The sequence below is a fragment of the Harmonia axyridis genome, chromosome 1, assembly GCF_914767665.1.
Source record: "Harmonia axyridis chromosome 1, icHarAxyr1.1, whole genome shotgun sequence".
Classification (NCBI taxonomy): Eukaryota; Metazoa; Arthropoda; class Insecta; order Coleoptera; family Coccinellidae; genus Harmonia; species Harmonia axyridis.
This window is the reverse complement of record NC_059501.1, coordinates 8,954,927-8,976,913: the sequence shown is the minus strand read 5'-3', so window position 1 is coordinate 8,976,913 and position 21,987 is coordinate 8,954,927. Positions and strand designations below refer to the sequence as shown.

The following is a 21,987-nucleotide window of genomic DNA, read 5'->3' as shown; positions in this document are numbered from 1 at the left end:
AAATAAATAAATAGATCGTAGATGTCATACAATAAGCATATTGTATTGTAAACATAACGCCAACGAAATATAAGTCGATTTGTGTCTGCATAATGAAGTTATTCTCGGATAACATGTCAGCTTACGAGCCAAATTCACGTCGTTTGCGAGAGGTTTGAATTTTCTGCTTTAATATGAAGTGATCTGCGGCTGAGGCTAATTGAATGCTCTGAAATACTTATGGGAAAATTTTTATATTTAGTGAAAGAACGTGTCGAGAGTGGTGTCAAGGCTTCAAGAACGGTGATTTCGACGTCGAAGACAAGCAAGGCGGTGGAAGAGAGGAGGTTTGCGAAGGTGCAGAATTGGAGGCTATACTCGATCAAAACTCGTGTCAAACGCAACAAAAATTGGCAGGATCATTAGGAGTGCCATTTCAAAAAGCCTGAAAGAATGATTCAAAACAAGGAAATTGGGTGCTGTACGAGTTGAAGCCAAGAGATGTTGAACGTCGTTTGTTTGGTTGTGAGCAGCTGCTTGCTAGACAAAGACGGAAGTGATTTCTGCATCGCATTGTGACTGGAGACGAAAAATGGGGATGACAAGTATATCCCGGTCATTCTTCCACTTAGACGGCCAAACCAAATATTCACGGTTCCAACGTCATGTCAGTATTTGGTGGGACCAGCTCGGCGTAGTGTATTATGAGTTGTTGAAACCGACTGAAACAATCACAGGCTATCGTTATGGAACGCAATTAGTGTGTTTGAACCGAGAATTGAAAGACAAACGGCCGCAATACAACGAGAGACATGATAAAGTGATTTTAAAGCATGACAATGCTCGCCCCCATGTTGGAAAAGTGTTCGAGACATACTTGAAACATTGAAATGGGAAGTCCTACCCCACCCGCCGTATTCTCTAGACGTTGCTCCCTCAGACTATCACTTGTTTCGATCAATGGTACACGGCCTGGCTGACCAGCACTTCCGGTCTTATAAAGTGGAAAATTGGATCGATTCGTAGATCGTTCCAAATAATGACCAGTTTTTTCAACGCGGAATTCATACGCTTCCCGAAGGATATGAGATAGTAGTGGCCAGCGGTGGACAACACTTCGAATCATAAATGTAAAACCAGTTTTCACATTCAAAGCCTCGAATTTTGGAAAATAACGGCGGAAGTAAAGTTCTACATCTATGTAGTATTTCATTTTTTATGTTAGTAGTTGTTAGTAATGATATACAGACAAAATCAATTCAAAACGAAATTTTAATATTAAATATCAAGCTAACCTTTTGCGATAAAATTACAATTTAGAATTATTGTAGCAGCCGAAAAAATCTAATTTTGCATGTCCATCGTTAGGAAGTAAATTAACTACGATTTTTATTATGGAAAAAAATGCACGAAAATATTTCTTAAGCTGTGTTAAGGGTTATTCCTTGCTTAGGGGTGAATCTATAATCAAGGTGTAATTTGTCGAAATTTTTACTGCTTTCTTATCTTTCATGATTTAAATATCTTAGAACGTTTCACGTGAAACGATAAAAAATAATTCTATTTTCTAAAATGATTGAGTAGGTGGGATCCAGAAAAAAGTTTCCAGTATCATAATACAGACTGTTCCACAGCCAGCTACTATATTACGTCTCTTAAAAAAGTAATAATCTTAAAATAATAATACCAGATTGTTTGTTTACTCAATGCAGTCTCTGAAAGCTATAGTTTGAAAATTTATCGTCCAAATTATGTTTCGTTCGAGCAATTGAAATAAATTCTCATTTATAAATTTTCAGTTGAAAACGTACAGGCTTTTATGATTACAAAAAACTATGTAGCTTCAACATAATCCATTATTCGAAATAAAATGAATTTTCGGGTGATGGTTCTATAGTTCTTACTATTGTTGTTATTGAATTATAATTATTTCACTGCTAATTGTTTCTAAGTCATACCCACGCCGATCTATAAAACTATATGGAATAAGCATAAAATGGCAATTAGAGATAACAGAAAAGTTATTTCTCTAATTCTGTGGTTTCTCCGTTCATTCTTCCACATCTTGTAGAACAAAATCGTGCGAGAATATATCAGAAACGCACAGTTTTCATGGTTATATTTTATTATTCTATGTTGGTACTCCCGAACTTTCCGCCACGGCTTCATCTGTCAATTCATCAATTTGCCTTAAAGAAATCAGTTCTGCCAACCAACATTTTTCAATGCAAAAATCACTAAAATATATTTATGGAAATATTTCATTAATTTCAATGAAAATGCAATGAATTAGAGAAAATAATGTATAATACTCGTACAGAAGGCTCATTCTACCACTCGTTCATTCCAAAACTCGCCACTTCGTGGCTCGTTTTTGAATTTTGAACTCGTGGAAGAATATCAATGCCTTCTGCACTTGTATTATAAATAACTATTATAATAAGTAGAGAAGATATTCTTCCTCGTTCCTTGAGTTCAATATTCACAAATGAGCTACGATGTGGCGAGTTCTTGAATGAACCAATTTTAGAATTAGCCTCGTGTAAGCGAATGCAATTTTTATTGAAATTAATTATTAATTATTCCCGAGTATCAATATATAATAATAAAATCTGTGTGAAACTGAGATAGTCCCGCAAGATCTAGTTCTACAAGGTAGACTTGCCACAGAATTAGAGAAAAATTATTCTCAATGTGGTCAATCCCTTTAATATAATAATACAATGTTCTTTTCTGGTTCCACCTTCTTTTATCAACTGCCTTCGAGTAATTTGCTGCCTATTGTACATTTCGTACTTTCCAGCTGACAAATGGATTTGCTGGTCAAAAAGTCCATTTATAGGCCAGTGAACTCCGCCTATGCACTTTATGATCAGGTGGACAACACAATTACAGAGAATTCAATAAGGAAAATGGATGATAGGTCGCTCCTGGAATCTTATATAGAAAACGGGAGTAATGCGGAAAGCACTCAGTGACGTAAGAAGAGAAAAAAAGCTGGAAATGTTCAATTGGATGGTCTCCAAAGAAGCAATATTCGAGACCACTGTGTGAGTATAGAATTCTTTAGTAATACCCTAAACGATTTGATTGTATGTTGGAAGAAATAAAAGTAATTAGTTGAGTTGCTCGTGATAATATGATGAAATAGTCAATTTTAGAATGCTAATTTGAGGTGACAATACGTCTTGATATCATAGATATTCAATGCCAAGAACATAGATGAAATCACATTTATCAAATAACGATATTAGATGTGGTCTTTTTACATCGCTTTGAGAAAAGGAAAGTACTCGTAGATGGGTTCAAAATGATTCGATCTAGACTCTAGATTAGGGATTCATCAAGCCAAAGACTTTTCAACCAACTACTCGACTTGAAAATCAAGGTCGTGAAAAATTACATACTTGAGCTTGACATGACTTGATTTTAGATATTTATTGCTTAACTTAATATGCTTAATATTAATAGTCTGAATAAGGGCATTCCTCGAGCACCGAAAGATCGAAGCATTCGCCAGTGTGAATTCATTAGTAGTTTTCTCACATTTCTATGAAATCTATTGGTAGATTTTGGTATTTTCAGAAATATCTTTCCAAACTTGGCCACAATGGCCAAGGATTTTTCATCAACGCCAGCATCTTCAGCTCCTGTTGAAAGACAATTTTCTAGAGCTGCTCTTACAGTTACAAAAACCCGCAATAGGTTAGGCGACAAATCTATAAGATGTTTCATGTGTCTTGGATCCTGGATGAGAAATTATGAAATCAAACTAAGCCTGGAGGTTTCTCAATATTAAGAAAATTGGCTTTTTTATAATTTTTTATTTCGTTATGATTTATAGTAATTTAATTTATGTTTCTATTTAAAAAAAGTTTCGGTTCTTTTATACAATAACTTCAATAAAAAAAGTGTTTTTCGGCAACCGTCCGGGAAGTGCTCACTTCCCGGACGCTTTTTCTCTGAGAAAGTAGCATTTCCCGGCCTAGTCCGGAAAGTACGTACTTCCCGGACTAGGCCGGAAAAGAATCATAGAATCCATAGCAACCGGAGATAATGGCTGACAGTTCATATGAAATTAGTTGTCAAAAATTTGCATGTTTTTTGATCGCAATCGCAATAAAATATGGAAAGCAGCAGCGATAGTGTTATTCTACATGGTTGCCGAAAAAATATTGTACGCAACACGCCCGAAAATGGTTTTTTTGGACTCACAGACTTCCAGGACTCGCTTAAGCTCGTCCTGGAATTTTGTCTATTCGTCCAAAAAAACCCTATTTTCCGGACTTGTTACGTAAATTACTATTTTGTAGGGTTCCTTATCATTTCATCATTTTTTCTATTGATGTGACACTACACAATAAATCTGCTAAAAATCAAGTACATACTGGACTTGTCTTGTAGCTTGAAAATCAAGCCAAGCCGTGAATCTCCAAATGTAATAATGAATTATTGGTTAAATGGAAGTTGTTTATTGATACAATGAAAACAATGCATCCAAATGGACGAAAATTTATTGTATAAATGTCTCTGTTCGTCGGTGAAAAAATGATGACTGAATTCTTCAATAGAATAAACTTTTTCATTGAATTTATGTACAGTGCATCCCATTTTGGGTGAGACAGCCAGGTTTCTCGCTTGTTATTTAAGATAGAGCCTTGCGGTTTTCACGTTCCTGTCCTACTTTTTCGTGAAACTCAAGTTGGTCTAATCAGATTTTGCATAACTGTTTCCGTTCAAGAGATACAGGGTGATTTTGGAAATTGATACTTTTCGGACCCCTTCTTTATCTCTGAAGTTATTAGAAATGATGCTGAGGTAAAAACTACGTCTGAATCAGAATTCTGTGTAGAATCCAGTGGCGTAATCAATATTTTTTTTCGGGGTATGGTTTTGAAGATTCAACACAAACTTATGTTTGTTTTAATGGAACACCATGTGTATCATTACTTCGTTGAATTTGTTATTTTTTTCCCTTCAAAATGATATATGACACTATGTAGGTAGGATGTTCAGAAATGTCAAAAAAACACTAAAACATCAAATAATGATGATTTTTTGTTAATGGGCAATGGATTTCCCATAGAAAAGAAGAATCAATAATGATAACTATAATTTATAGCGATGACAGCTAGATCAGATTGGTTTTTTTCCCTCCAATGCCTACTTGATAAAACAATGCTCCCAAATGCATAGTAGCCATAATAACAACAAGGATGTTTGTGTCATCAATGATCTACTACTTTTAAAAATCGAAAGTAATAATCCTCTTATTGAAACATAGAAAATTCATGGCCAATTTACAAAAAATCATCATTAATTGACGTTTTAGTGTTTTTTTTGACATTTCTGAACATCCTACCTACATAGTATCATATATCATTTTGAAGGGAAAAAAAATAACGAATTTAACGAAGTAATGATATATAGGGTGTTCCATTAAAAATAATATAGGTTTGTGTTGAATCTTCAAAACCATACCCCGAAAAAAAATATTGAGTACGCCACTGGATTCTACGCAGAATTCTGATTCAGAAGTAGTTTCCAGCTCAGCATTATTTCTAATAATTTCGGAGATAAAGGAGGGGTCCGAAAAGTATCAATTTCCAAAATCACCCTGTATCTTTTGAACGGAAACAGTTATGCAAAATCTGATTAGACCAACTTGAGTTTCACGAAAAAAGTAGGACAGGAACGTGAAAACCGCAAGACTCTATCTTAAATAACAAGCGAGAAACCTGGCAGTCTCACCCAAAATGGGATGCACTGTACACTTTTAATTCAGTGTATCAATTGAAATTAACTTTAGGAGCTTTGCGATTCAAAACAATAATTTTTCCTTCAACAACAGTAGGTAGTTAAATTGAAGAGCTTTAATACCTCAAAAAATGTATCTATCGCAGAAAAGAAGAAATGTTGAATAAGTACCTATTGGTAAACATATTCGGCTGTCCTTTATTCACTCCACAGGGTGATCTGGATACAAGCTTGCTTTTCCTTTTTTATTTGCCCCTATTTCTGATGAATGAAGCAACAATTTGAAAAAATGCTGATACCGACCGAAAAATTCAAGGGAAAATGAACTACCTTGAGAATTTGTCAGTCCCCCTAATTTCGCAATGTTTATATTTCATAGAAAACAAAAATGAAAATTTTCATTTTGGTACCCGATAACTCGAAACACTCACTTAGTGAAAAACAACATGAAAAATCAAGCTGTTAATTTATTCTTTCAAATAAACTATCAAGCAATATCTACTCCATCCCTTGATCCCAAATCTGGCTTCCATTCCAACTCAGCATCAAATCTAGTAACAAAGTTTTCCCGACAACAACCTTTAACGATCTATACCCGACATTTTGTCTCTACTTTCCGATATAATGCCTGCCCCCATTCCGGCACAGAAAAGGAATCGTGTCAATATCGCCAAACTGTGCCGCCCGTCTAGAATGGCCCGAAAGAAATTTGGGAATCTCGTAGAAAATGGGAAAAACCAACGGGAGCGAAAGGTTTGCGGGAATGCGGCGTGAAAATTAAATGAACACGGTTTGCTAGAAGACTTGGAGTAGGGATAATAAGTTCCAGCGGCGGGGTTACGAAGTGGAGGCGGTGTCGTTCTTCCTCTGAAGTTCTGTCAGAACCGCCGACGTCTAAATTCCGTTCATTAAAGGGAGGCAAATAATATAATGAGATACGAAGTGAACAATGAAACCTGGAGAGAGATCGTTTTTTTATTTGCTAGATGCATATTGCTGAGTTTCTGTTTGTGTTTCCGTCGAGGCGAACAAGTGGGAGGAGTAAGGGCGGTTGCAGAGACTAACTAGAGAAATTACTCAAAGACTCTTACATTCCTCTGAAAGGTTTTTTCACCTACTACATTTTTGATAATTTTCATTCTCATTCATTTCAGACAAGCTGTCTACACCATTTCTTTCTCAACTCCCTCTCTTGGTCCCACATAGACCTCGATAAACTCATTGATAAAATTAGAAGTATCTTCCCCGCATACAAGGTGTTTAGTAATTCGACGTAATCCTTTGAAAGTATCATTTGTAAAGAGTGTTTTTTTTTTAGAGCTATAGAACTTTAAATTGCAATAAAACAACGATGGATTATTCGATTGACATTAATTTTATTTATCCACAAGATAATCTTGTGACATTACATTTTAAATATAATTTCTGGCATATGACCGCCACGGCGGGCTCGGATTTAGTCCAATCTGGACGTCCAATTTTCGATGACTTTTTCCAACATTTTTGGCCGTATATCCGCAATAACACGGTGAATGTTGTCTTCCAAATGGTCAAGGGTTTGTGGCTTATCCGCATAGACCAATGACTTTACACACAGAAAGAAGTCTTCTTTAGCCCCACAGAAAGTAGTCTAGCGGTGTTAAATCACAAGATCTTGGAGGCCAATTCACAGGTCCAAAACGTGAAATTAGGCGATCACCAAACGTGTCTTTCAATAAATCGATTGTGGCACGAGCTGTGTGACATGTTGCGCCGTCTTGTTGGAACCACAGCTCCTGGACATCATGGTTGTTCAATTCAGGAATAAAAAAGTTAGTTATCATGACGCTATACCGATCACCATTGACATTAACGTTCTGGCCATCATCGTTCTTGAAGAAGTACGGATCAATGATTCCACCAGCCCATAAAGCGCACCAAACAGTCAGTTTTTCTGGATGTAACGGTGTTTCGACATACACTTGAGGATTAGCTTCACTCCAATTGTGGCAGTTTTGTTTGTTGACGTAACCATTCAACCGGAAGTGCGCTTCATTTTGTCGACGATAAAATGGACGTAGTGCGCGATACGTATTCCGCACAGACCTATTATTTTCGAAATAAAATTGCACTATTTGCAAGCGTTACTCAGGCGTGAGTCTATTTGTGATGAATTGCCAAACCAAACTGAAAAAAAATCACTTGACAGCTGTTGAATCGGTCACCATCTTGAACAGTAATGCCAACTTAAAGTTATATACCTCGAAAAAAAACACCCTTTATTTCTAAAGGTCATTTCATTTGACTTTTTGTGTCACTTCGTGAAAAAGTTGTTAACATTTATACTCTTTTAGGAAGACAATAAAACATTAAATTGATGTACTTTATTTGTACTCAAAGTCACATAAAGTTTTTTCGAGTAAAACACAACTGATTCGAAGAATTTAAGAAAAAGTTAACTTAACGGTGAATTTTCACCGTATAATAGTTTCTATAGAAATCATTTTTTTCCAAAACAACTTCGAAAAACCATCATAGCCCAGTAACCATCCACTTTTGGCTCCTGTTGGCTGGACTTGATTCAATTCTGATTACTCTCTCAGGATTTATTCAAAATGTCGACTTCAGCGTCTGTACATTTTTTGATACTTGGTAAAATTTATCTCTGCCTACGACTCGTTTTTGTGAAATGAATGGTTCTCTGATCATGATTAGGTCCTCATAGGTACGCTATTGACTTCAGATGACCCCAGAAAAAAAAGTCAAGTAGTGTCAGGCCACTAGATCGAGGTGGCCATGCCATTGGTCCACCTCTAAGGTTTCTCTCCGCCTGGACAGACTTCAAAATAAGTTATGGAATCATTGCTGGGATATATTCTGTCAAGCTTCTTGTAGAGCCGCAAGTGTTCTTAAGATTAACTCTTCTCTGTAGCATAATGTAGGCATTCTCAGTCGGATTTAAGTTAAGTTACTGAGAAAGCCATAGCCAACTCTGGATTCCTTGATCCTCTAAAAAATTCTGTTATTCAGACTGCGAACGGGCATGGTCATGCATGAAGAGAGAAAGCCCTCTTATTTGCAGCTCTCTTCAGAAATCCTTCAAGGAACCGGAGATCTGTACTTTTTTCAAATGAAATTCCGATCCATACCATAACAGTTCCAATATTGTACCTGAAAACATCCTTAAATCTTTCAATTTTTCCTGACATCCTCCAAAAACGACCTCTTCTTGAATCTGAATAAAGTCAAAACCTTGAGTCATCAGAAAATAGGATACTTCAACCTATCTATGCATTTCTCTTGTTGAAAGTAAACCTCTCAACGACTCCTGGAATGCATGTGGACTTTCCATAATCGATCACGAATAGATTTACGTGAAACAGTCAAACAATGGGCTTGATATAATTGTCTTATTAGATCGTTTCACGCCACGGTACGATTTCGTCGTGCTGTTTATTGGACAAATCTGTCTTGTGCTGGCATGATGCGGAGGCAACAAGAATGACGCTCCCTTACTTCTCCCGTTTCAGTATATCAGACTACTGAGATAACACTCTGACTGATGTTGAGAGATTCGATTACATTCAACTGTCCAACCTGCTTGGATCATACTTATAATTCTACTCAGCCTGCTGAAGGCCACTGTCGGCGCAGATATATTTTGTATCGCATGGGTCAGCAGGCTCTGTAGAAAAAAGGTAGACACAGAAACATACATGGTGTGCAAATGTGCAGGGTTAACTAGACTAGGAACCACTCCAATGGAAACGTCATTCTTGGATAACCACGAGGTAATAGATCCTAAAGATGTTTTCGATTAATTTAACAGTATTGACGGCCTTCTTGGGTTTTTATTAATGGATAGAGTTAAGAACAAAAGGTCGATGTAATCACAGTTCCCGGAATAATAATGATAACAATAGCTCTATTCGTTTGAGCAGTATTCAAATGGTCTCGATGCATATCTGAAGAAATGTGGAGAGATATCCGGGCTAGGCAATACATGTAGGAATTCGATGAACAACTTAATTGATATGAAAGATTTTATCATTGCAACATTACTAATCAACATGAGGTAGCCAGGCGTCATTATGTATCGTTATCGAATAATGGAAATAATATTGTTTAAAATTAAAGAAAACTTAAAAACTCTGTGATAACAATTTAGTATCAAAATGTTGTGAACAATTGGACTGACCTGAAGGGTAGCATAGCATAAAATACTTCATTTTCATGAAATAAAAAATATCCTTAGATTTTTCTAAGACTGCAGTATACTGTTAGAAAGTTTTATTACCTTATTTTGCTATATGAACTCAAATGCAACCTTTACCTGGAAGGCACTCATCACCCTATCCCAAACCTCCAGATATTCAATATGAGACATTTCCAATCCGCTGCCAATATTATCGTATCGAATTTCCAAGATGGAAAATTTATTCGATGCTGGACATTAGATTATGTCTTGCGTCTTCTCGACATAGGAAACGATTTGCATTCCGGTTTGAAGGTTCACTTCCCCCAGCTTCCAGCAGTCGAACCTACTTGCGAGAAACGTTGCGATTATATTCTGAGCCACTTGAGTTGGATTCCTGTTGGAAAGTTCTTCGTCGAGTATCAAATCCTAAAAGACGAAACCTCTGGACGATGGAAAGGAATATTTTCTTGAACGCTCACACAGCATTTAACCTTTTGTGAACTTATTGACTCGTTAGGTTATATTTTATTTGGAGAGGGTTGCGAATTATATGTGAAGGTTTGTTATTTTCCCCATCACAAGGAGTTCTAAATTCATTACTTTCTATTTCTACTGCATTCAGATAGCTTTCAAAGAGAAATCTTTTGGATCGAACAAAAAAAAAGCTCTTTCTTTTTCTTAAATAGGGACATGGAAATTATACCAACAAAATAATTTTCTAAAGAAAATTATACACAGTAGCCAACATTTACATGAATTCGGTTCACGAATGAAAATCCATACTCTCAAATCCCAGTACGTATCTATCTATCTTTCGGGAAAAGTTGAAAAAACTGGTTTTCTTTTGAAGCGATTCACGAATGGATCCAATTTTTACTTCTTCATAAGACCGAAAGTGCTGGTCAGCCAGGCTGTGTGGCATCGATCGAAACAAGTGATAGTCCGAGGGAGCAACGTCTGAAGAATATGGCGGGTGAGATAGGACTTCCCCTTTCAACGTTTCTAAGTATGTCTTGACCACTTTCGCAACATGATGTCGAGCATTGTCATGCTACTAAATCACTTTATCATGTTTTCGTTGTTTTGCGGCCATTTATCTTTAAACACCCCACTCAAACGCATTATTTGCGTTCGATAACGATAGCCTGTGATGATTTCAGTCAGTTTTAACAACTAATAATACACCACGCCGAGCTGGTCGCTCCAACTAATGAGCATGACCTTGGAACCGTGAATATTCGGTTTGGCCGACGACGTGGAAGCATAGCAGGGATATCCACATTATTTTCCGCGCTTGGGATTATCGTAATGAACCCATTTTTCGTGTATAGTCACAATGCGATTTAGAAATCCTTTCCGTTTTTGCCTTGCAAGCAGCTGTTTACAAGCAAACAAACGCCGTTCAACATATTCCGGTTTTAACTCGTACAGCCCCCAATTTCGTTGCTTCCGAATCATTTCCATGACTTTCAGGCGCTTTAAAATGGCTTGTTGCATCACTCCTAATAATTCTGCATATTATTGTTGCGTTTGACACGATACTTGATCAGTAATGCCTCCAATTCTGAATCTTCGAAGAAAACCTTCTCTCTTCCACCGCCATGCTAGTCTTCGACGTCGAAATCACCGTTTTTGAAGCGTTGAAACCACTCTCAGCACGTTCTTTTACTAAAAGCAGCCTCACCATAGGTATTGGAGAGCATTTGATGAACCTCAACTGCAGATTTTTCATATTAAAGCAGAAAATTGAAACCTACCGCGAATGACTAGAATTTGGCTCGTGAGCTGACATGCTTAATCGAGAATAACTTTATGATGCAGACATAAGTCGACTATTGTTTCGATGGCAAAATGTTCACAAATACCTATGCTTATTGTACGACATCTATTTATTCAGACTACCACTTTCCGCTTCAGCCATCTATTGCAAAACGGAAGCAAAGGTGTACACCTAATATATGAGCTTTTTGCATAAAATTTAGTACAAAAATCAATTGTTGAACCGGATGGATTTTTCTAGCTTAAGAATTCAATCCATGAATTTTTACAGCAAGAAACGAAATTCAACAGAATCGTGTTTCGAAGACTCATACTGAAATCTGAATTCAAAGTTTTTTCACTCAAAGTCCTAGCGCTTATATTTTCGGATTTATGAATTTTTGAATATATTTCCAGAGTTTGCATACCGACACTCGGCATGAAGATTCTGAGTTCAAATCCACCGTAATCTAACTTTTTTTTTTTTAATTTTGTAAACTGCTTCCTTTAATAATATTTCGAAGAAATAATAAACCATAGTGTAAAACTTGTTTTCAATTGAATGGCAACTTCCTATTCGTCGCATAATTGACAAATCGGTCTATAATAAAATGCCCTTTAGTAATGAAATAGAATTCAAATTATCCCAAACATTACAGTAACACATAAACCCATGTCCTGTTGTCGGATAATTTTCACCAATTATTTGTTAATACCATCACGTCGACCCAGAAAAAGCAATTTAAGTTGGACACATCACTTAAATTGTGTCGCCAAGCACAAACTAGTTGTTTACGTGCATTCCCGCTAAAGCAGCGTTCACCGAATCCCTCAGGGGCTATTTCGCCCTCCGACTTGAATAATGCCAAATATAACCATTAAATCTCACTGAAATGTCATTAAACTGAAAATGCACCTTGAATTATCTACGCTCCAAGCTATACAGGTCAGAAAGGGCGTTCGCATGGTTCATTCATTGGCCATCAAAAGGTAGTGCACACGTTCTATAAGACGAATGTTATTGACTGTACTGGTTTATGGTGTCATTTGGTCCATAATTGAAGCTTTTCAATTCAAGTGACTAACGTTATTTGATCCGGTTTATGTTTCTGTTCGATTTTCATTTGAAAGATGTTAACTACTTCCTCCATCCTGGATAGTGCTATTTGATGGTGCTCTCTTCAATGAGGAAGGCACTGACGTGAAGTCAGGAGAAAATTCATGCAGACTCTCAAAAAAAAACAGTAACAACCAGGGGTCAAAATTTTACGTGTACATTAAAAAAAATCGAATTGAATTTAAGAACATATTCATCATCACTTATTAAAACATTGGAAAATTACAGATAACATGACGAAATGATAGAGCGACATGTTGAGGAAACGAGTGCTCAAAGAGGAAATTGTTGAGGATTGCAGATTCAGATCTACTCGATTCTTCAAGAGACTATTTCCGCGCATTGAAATTCAACATGCGCTGCACTGAGAATGGATTGTCCTAGTCTTCGGTGACATTTTTGTAATTAAAACCTGCAGTTTTGTTTTAGAGGGAGATTCACAAAGACAGTTGGTTACAATATTTCCAGGAAAGGCTCAAACACTTTTATAGTTGAACTTGAGAGAAAACTAATGACACAAGATGACCGACCCAGCATCGAGTGCTGTCAAAAAATATTCCAGGGGTGTGCAAAATATCCATCGTACCAAACAATACGCTCTATTAGTGATGACGTCACACACCGTCATTTTTGGTTCTCCTGTCAGTGTTCGGAATCCAAACAAACAAATTGTCATTCAAATTAGTATGTTGTCGTTGAAGAAATTGACTTATTTTGATAAATAAGATTATTTAAGGAACGATTTTACTATTAATTGATAGACAGAAGGAACGAGATTAATGCCAGTGAGTTCGAACTTAAAGTTCAACTAATAAACACGGCTTTTTACAAAATCTGGGGAATGATACAGGATTCAAACTTACTGGTATTAACCTCGTTCCTTCTGTCTATCAACTAATACTGAAATCGTTCCTCAAATACTCTTATTTATGAAAATAAGCCAATTCCTTCAACGACACCGTACTAATTTGAATGACAATTTATTTGTTTGGATTCAGAACACTGACAGGAGAACTAGAAATGGCGGTGTGTGACGTCACACTAATAGAGCGTATAGCCGAATAATAACCGCGACATTTCCTATAAAAATATCAATTCGACTAAACATAGTTAAATATGATATGAAATAAATATAAAGCTCAACTTTGTAGGGAGAGATAAATTCTAGGAAAAAACATCAGACTCTTTCGACTTTTGATTTTTAAATGTGACACCCCGTTTTTTTATAATCAGAGAAGTCTACATTACTTATCATTTGGATATTTTTTCCGAAAATTTGTCTTCATTGGTCAGCATTGGTAGGAAAGAAATGAAAATGAAAATTTGAAGATGTTTTTGTTTTTAGAATTCAAACAAATTTGAATCTGAAAAAAAAGTAAATCATGAAAAAACTGAAGTATTTCTGGTGAAACCGAAAGTCGAACGTATTTTTCCATTAAATCATCTTTGCGGACAAAGCTTAATATAAAATTTCAAGTGTTTATCTGAAGTTTTTCTTTAAAATATTTTAACCGAGAGTCTTTGTGAATCACGCTGTATGTTATGAGTAGTTGAAGAACGATTTTGTTGGTTGGTACTTCTGATTAAAAATAAAATAAAACAAAGTTGAATCCCACAATTTATTCTGAATTCTATTTGGTAATGTATTTACATCAAGTGAGGACTAAATCCATTACATATTTTTTTATATCGTCGGAATTACGATGTTATATTTTGAGGATTAAACATCTACATTTCATGAACTTGACACTTATAGTCCAAATGGAAAGCTCTGAACACACGATCCATATGCGCTTCATCCTTTTATTGATTAATTCATCATACAGAATAACCCAGAACATAAACTATGGAAATTTCGCTGGATGTATTTTTCCCCAAACGACACCAAAATTTATTATTCGAAATAATAAACCAAAATCGGCCATCTCTTCCGTTGTTTTGCTGTAATGGCAACTCTACACGAGTTAATGTTACTATAAAAAGATATGATCGGAGCAAAATTCAATAGATTTGCGAGTCATCGCGTGACAAAAAAATATTGCAAGATTGAGTGGTATGTTCCTCCATTATTTCCGATAATAATGAACCCTTCGTTCCAAGAGAAAATCGAACACCCTGCATTTTTCCAGTCCACATGCCTGCTTGAAATAGAATTTGCAAATATTTACTCTGAGTAAATACCTGGTACCGAAGTGGCAAAAGCGGAGATAGAACGATGATTGTAAAACAGTCGAGAAAATCTTTGGCTGTATGCAGGGTGATTCATTAAGAATTTCCAGTCTTTGAATTGAATGTTCTGAAAACTAAAATTTGATTATTTTGCCTAACAAGCCTTATAACAGGTGTTTTTTTCGAGGTATATAACTTTAAGTTGGCATTTCTGTTCAAGATGGAAACCGATTTAACAGTTGTCAAGTGATTTATTCTCAGTTTGGTTTGGCAATTCATCATGTATAGACTCACGCCTGAACAACGCTCGCAAATAGTGCAATTTTATTTCGAAAATAATGGTTCTGTGCGGAATACGTATCGCGCACTACGTCCATTTTATTTTGTTTAGCGACGAAGCGCACTTCTAGTTGAATGGCTACTGCCGCTTTTGGAGTGAAGCTAATCCTCAAGTGTATGTCGAAACACCGTTACATCTAGAAAAACTGACTGTTTGGTGCGCTTTATGGGCTGGTGGAATCATTGGTCCGTACTTCTTCAAAAACGATGATGGCCAGAACGTTACAGTCAATGGTGATCGGTATAGAGCCATGATTACTAACTTTTTCATTCCTAAATTGAACAACAACTTTTCTTGATAGTGCCACTATGTTATCGGATATTGGAGCCCATTCTTGTAAAACAATAATAATATAATATAATATATATAATAAAATGTGAAATAATCACTCGAATCTTAATACCGAATTATAGGAGGATCGTATAATATCGTATAATAAGAACCCCATCTCTAGATAAAATAACCGACAATGGAATCGTAATAAATCACATATCATTCCTACAAGAGTTATGTGGTCGCCAATAGGCACATAAATGAACAAGCGCTCAAAAGCTCCTAACTCGAAGAGACTGCATTTTGTGAATCAATTTTCCATTTGAATTCCTCTTTTGAAATATTCTCGTTTAATATTAATATTATGATTTCAACAACGCAATTTTCGGAAAGTGAAAATAGATTTCAGGGTAACATAAAGCTTAAAAGCATCTCAGTTTTATAAGAATCCTCTTATTGTCTTTCCACCATTCTATTGTTCATTCCCAGAAGACGTAATCCTCTTGATTGAAATACCGAGATGTTCGAAAAAAAAACCAGGAAAATGAATAAAACTCAAGACTGAATCGAAGAAACTCGACCACTATTTGTCTGGACTGACTTCGTGAAACGAATGCCCTCTGCATTCCTCTCCGCCATTTGGACCCAAACAGTCATGAACAATGGAGACAGAATTCACAATATCGGCCGTATATATTTCAATAGAATTCGTCCCCTGCTCTCTCACGTCTAGGACTTTTCATTCCCTGTCACGTACTCTTTAAACCTTTCGATCGACCTGACCTATCACCTGCACACCAAGTGGGGTATGAAAATTACGTTGTATAAATTTCAATTTCGCCCCGGACCTTCCCAATGGGTTATTTGAATGCAAATTTGAATATAACCAACACTTCATTCACGTCTTACATGTTGAATACATGTCGTATGTGGAATGAGGTAAAAATTAGGTTTTGGGTGGAAAGAAAATTAGATTATATTATAGATCTTTGTGAAGGGGAGGTAACAATAATATTGGTAACGCATTATTAGGTGGATGTAGTTACATGATTATTGTGATTAGTTATTTTCAATACTGAAATCATCTGTGCTTTAGCAGAAGTAGGCACTGCGGCAATAAATAGAGACCAAAATAATATTGAAAAAAGTCCGAGAAAACTATCGAAAAAAAGTCAATAACTTTTGATCGTCTGATAATTATAATGGAGATTCATTCCTCCAGATCTTTTTGAATATTCTGCTCGAATTTTGGTTCTAATAATGCTATCGCAAGAATCTTGACATGGTCATTCTATATAAATATGAGAACTCGACACAATCGTTTATAATCACGTAATATGGGGTTTTTTTTTCAATATTCATTTTAAATTTCCTAAGGATTATGTAACTTGAAATTTTGCGAGATGCTTGAAATTTTCATTTCAAATTCAAAGAATCTACATCGCAAATTTCAAGTTTCTAGGTCCTTCCGTCGAAAGTAATCATCCAATTCATCTAAAACGTGAACATTTCATAAGGAATTCAAAACTTTTTCTCCGGTTCCAAAAGTTTATTATTAGGTTTATATTATTTTGTTGAAAGTCAGTGTATTTCTTAAATTTTATGTTCCATATAATGGCAAATAATTTTTTTCATGAAAAAAAAGGCATTTCAAAGCAAATAATTATGAAAGTATTGTTATGGAATCGTAATATCGACTTATAAAAATCAATGTAAAATACCAAGATTTTAGATAAGTAATTTTTAGATGAAGATAGGTATTAGATTAGATTAGAAAACAATTGGCGCCCAACGAGGGGCTATTAATATTTTTATTGCAGCATTGTTTTGAAAAATTCAAATCAAATTAAATATTAATACATAATTATTGAAATCATATCATCAATGTATTTTGAAAATGGAAACGAGAAGTATTAATATTAATCGATCCAGTACTTTTATATCATTGTACAGGTTCATAGAGAATTCCGGTAAAAAAAAATGAGAATTATTCGATTGAGAATGTGGTTACTTCAACTTTAAATCTAACGATCAACAGAATTCACAAATTACTGTCATTCGTGCGGACTGATAGCGCCCCTAAATCAAACGTGCGAAAAATGTTCAAAGTCCCCCATAAAAACAGGGAAGTTTCACGCTATACAACCCAAATTCCAGCGGACAGAGCCGTGACAAAAATATACTCACAATATTGGAACTGGGCTTTGAAGGGTTCAAGTTTCATAAGGGTGGAAATAACTGGATAGCCTTTCACCTGATGAAACACAAGATGTGCACCGTTTGGGAGTTGAATCTCTCCATTATTACTCCTGCGCCTCCTTTGTTATGCAGGGGTGAACGATTGGGGTAGGTTCCGAAAGTGGGACGATATTGTGATTTTTTTCGTATTCGATTTTTTTGTTGATGTTGATCCGATTCCCATTACTAAGCTGTCCGATTATTTAGATAGCTGATCTGTTCTATTTGTTTATCAATTCGTTTATCAATTCTGGGTTAAATCCGTTCATTCTGCCACATCTGGTAGAATAAAATTGTGGGAGAATGTCTCACATATTCACACAGATTTCACGGTTATATTTTATTATTATATGTTGGTACTCGGAACTCTCCAGCCACGGATTTAACTATTATGGGTCGAATTTGCGATACAGAAAACTTTTATGCCAGCCAACATTTTTCAATGCAAAAATCACTCAACGTTATTTATGGAAATGTTTCGTTATTTTTAATTCAAATTCAAATGTAGAAAATATTGTATTATACTCGTAGAGAATAGTTATTTATAATACAAGTGCAGAAGGCATTAATATTCTTCCACGAGTTCAAAATTCAAAAACGAGCCACGAAGTGGAGAGTTTTGGAATGAACGAGTGGTAGAATGAGCCTTCTGTACGAGTATTATACATTATTTTCTCTAATTTATTGCATTTTCATTGAAATTAATGAAATATTTCCATAAATATAATTTAGTGATTTTTGCATTGAAAAATGTTGGTTGGCAGAACTGATTTCTTTAAGGCAATTTGATGAATTGACAGATAAAGCCGTAGCGGAAAGTTCGGAGTGCCAACATAGAATAATAAAATATAACCATGAAAACTTTGCGTTTCTGATATATTCTCGCACGATTTTGTTCTACAAGATGTGGAAGAATGAACGGAATAACCACAGAATTAGAGAAAGCTCATTCTAACACTCGTCCATTTAGAAACACGCCCCTTCTTGGCTCGTTTTTGAATTTTGAACTCGTAGAAGAATATCAGTGCATTCTTCACTCGTATTATAAATAGCTATTCTACGACTATTTTCAGTTCGTATTCTGGATTTGAAATTTTCGCTTTCTCACATTAGATCAGAAACTTTTTCACACTAATATGGGAAAACTGAAAAGATCGTTTGATATTTATTATTTGTCAAACTTATTTATCCCATTGATTTTTATAATTTTTCTTTAAATTTTATTTCATTCAAAATCTCATGAGTCATAGTTGTCATTTCAAATTAAATGCTTTCATTACTGTCAACTTGCAACCGATGTCATGTCATTTTCCAACATGCTAGTGATACTGCGAATAACTAATGAATACTTCCACTGAATCGGCTATTTTAAATAATTTTTTAGAACATAGCAAGTTGTGTTTTCAACATTAATATTTATATTAATCAGTATACAAAGTTTCGTATGATGAAATGAAATATTAATTTTTTATTATGTTTATAAAATCTCCATGCATAAAGTATATTTACCGCCATTGTATATCTTTCCGGCCTTGTAATAATATAAAAATAACTAGCTTTCGTGATATTCGCATGGAAAATATTTTCCACAATAATTCCGGGTAAATATCGTACTTGACAATTTAATTTTAAATAATTCATCTTCTTCGGATCATAAACAAATCCCAATTCACTCTGAGGGCATAATATATTCAAGGCAATATGGCGAAAACTCTATATTTACTTCAAAACAGAGTTTCCACCATTTCCACTCCCATCAAGATTGCAACCTAATAGATGTCACACCAAACGACGAGCTAATGGAATTATCAAATATTCCCTTCACACGCGAGTTCTCCGCAAGTCTACCAACCAAAACCGCAAAAAACAAAAGCCCTGCGATATTACAAAATCTGTGACATTGGTATAGCTGGTGATGAGAATCCATGGCGTTCACTTGAATCTATGATGTAATCGTGTTACACTTATGCAATTTTAGTTGAGATAGATTTGTCACAATTTCTGTGGAATCGTTATGGTGAATATAACAAGGGAACATAGAAAGTTATTGTGTAAGTTTCAGTTGTCAAGTGTTCGGTGTCCTAAGCAGAAAATTTGTATATGATAATAAAGAGTATTCTTCATTCCAGTTTATTATTTTGAGAATAATGAATTTAGAATTATCAATTCAAGAAGAATCAGTTGTTGTAGTTTGAAAGTTGAGAATTGGTTAAAACGTTCAGTTCTTCTGGAATAATATTCTTTTTCGATTATATTTCGTTTTTTTTTTTCAAGATCAAAAACACTTCTTATATTTCTCATAAGAATAAGAATGTGAGTTTTAAACCACATTTGTCTTTTTCGGACAATACGTATTGTTATTAAATCCGATGAATTTCGCTTTTTCGATTCATTCGTACATTTGAGTATATTTATTCTAATTATCCGCAATTATCCTTAGATTCCTCATCATTTCTGAATACTGTCATCTTCACTCCCCTCAATTCACTTCTATCATTGTCTGACGAAGATCTCATCCTAACCAGTCTTTCACTGAATTCAATCCAGAAAAAAATTGTTGTTTGGTACAATTGAGCTGTTTTGCAATCTGCGATCGAATATTGCCAAAGTATCGAAACGCTCAGCGATAGGGAACCTTGCAGTTCGATTCAGTTCAGGATATCAAACAATCTTGAGCTAAACTTCCGCGAGCTTCATATTTACCAACTTCCAGAACCCACAACTTCCACTGCACTCCCATCAAGATTGCAACCTTATCCACCAGATAACGATCTAATTAACACTTTCTTGAATGCATAATTGAATGGAGTTGAATATCCGCAAGCTATTTATTTACCGACTTCCATGAGCGAGTTCCCACCACTTCCACTGCACTCCCATCAACATCGATGATCTAATGAAACTAAAGAAAGTGTAGTTGAGAATACAACACTTTTTAGAGCTTATAATTGAATTAACCTGGATATCCGCAAACTATTTGTTTACCAACTTCCACAACAGAATTCCCACCACTTCCACTCCACTCCCATAAACATCGCAACCTTATAGATGTCACAGCAAATCAAAATTCTGAATGAATTAAATTTTCTAATCTAATACACGATTTCTCCACTCGAGCACCCAAAAAACCCACAGTTACCAACAGAACAAATTGAACCATCACCTGTCACCCTGTAGATCCTGTGGTGGAATATCTGCCGGTTGTTCCTGAAGCAGTCCTGATACATATTTGTCCCGTTTCTCGGGCGACTCTGGGAACCGGTTACGTGGCGCACCGAACTCCACCAGAGTATAGCTCCGTCACCGACTGCGGCAAGGACGAGATTCCAGAATCGATGTACGCTTCGGCGCCTTCCAGAAGGCGGGACCGGACGGAGGAACACGTGTTTTGTCGGGAAAAGAGGAACAAGACGGGATAACACCGGCTGGAAGCGTTTCCGATCATCGGGTGGGAGTTGCCGTCATTTTTCGCCGATGTTCGGTTTGCGGTAACCTCGAATTCGAAGTTTAACCCCAAAGTTTTGCGGTTATGTATGTTCGATGGAAGTCAGTGGTCCATTCTGTGTTCGATAGATGTTCGGGGACTGACCGTACCGGAGTTTGGAGTTGGATTCGATTACGGGTTTCGCCGCAAAGTCAAGATTGGGGAGCTAGAAGACAATTCGAGTTTCTGGGGAAGAGGTGTATTATGTAAATTTGGATTCGGGCATGCATGGATTAAGTTATGAATCAAGTTTTCGGTCTGGTGGTATTGAAGTGGTATATTTCTCATATTTCCTGATAGTGGATCAACGGAATCTTCAGATTTATTCCATTTATTGACTTTGCTCATTTCATAATGCAAACTCTAAGAATTTGAGAAGGTTTCGAAAGATCTTGAATAAAATTGTATTGGAAATAATTAATCAAAAACTACGAATTGAAGGGAAAACTATAGGATACTGCATAAGATGAAAATTCAAGTAAAAAATTAGGGATATAATGTCGAACGCTTTCTCGAACAAATTGTTCAACAGAGTTAGAAAATTCCGTTCTAGTCTAGTCAGTTTTTTTTGCTTCTAACTACGTAGGGTATCTTCAGATGATTCTAGGTTGGAACTGTAACTCGCCACAAGAATGCTCGAAAGAATGCACAAGAAAAACGACAGGAAAATGCTTCTAGTTTCTAAGTCTAAAGTC

At 35.8% G+C, this 21,987-nt stretch overlaps 1 protein-coding gene across 1 annotated transcript in view; it reads right to left on the bottom strand.

Annotated features, from left to right (window-relative positions):
• Positions 1–21,050, bottom strand: part of LOC123688953 (disks large 1 tumor suppressor protein) — a 742,726-nt gene extending 721,676 nt beyond the window's left edge. The window contains exon 1 of the mRNA XM_045627719.1: positions 20,972–21,050. Coding sequence (XP_045483675.1) covers positions 20,972–21,035 — 64 coding nt within the window. The 5' untranslated portion in view covers positions 21,036–21,050. The remainder of the gene's footprint in view (positions 1–20,971) is intronic.
• Between the last annotated feature and the right edge of the window lie 937 nt (positions 21,051–21,987).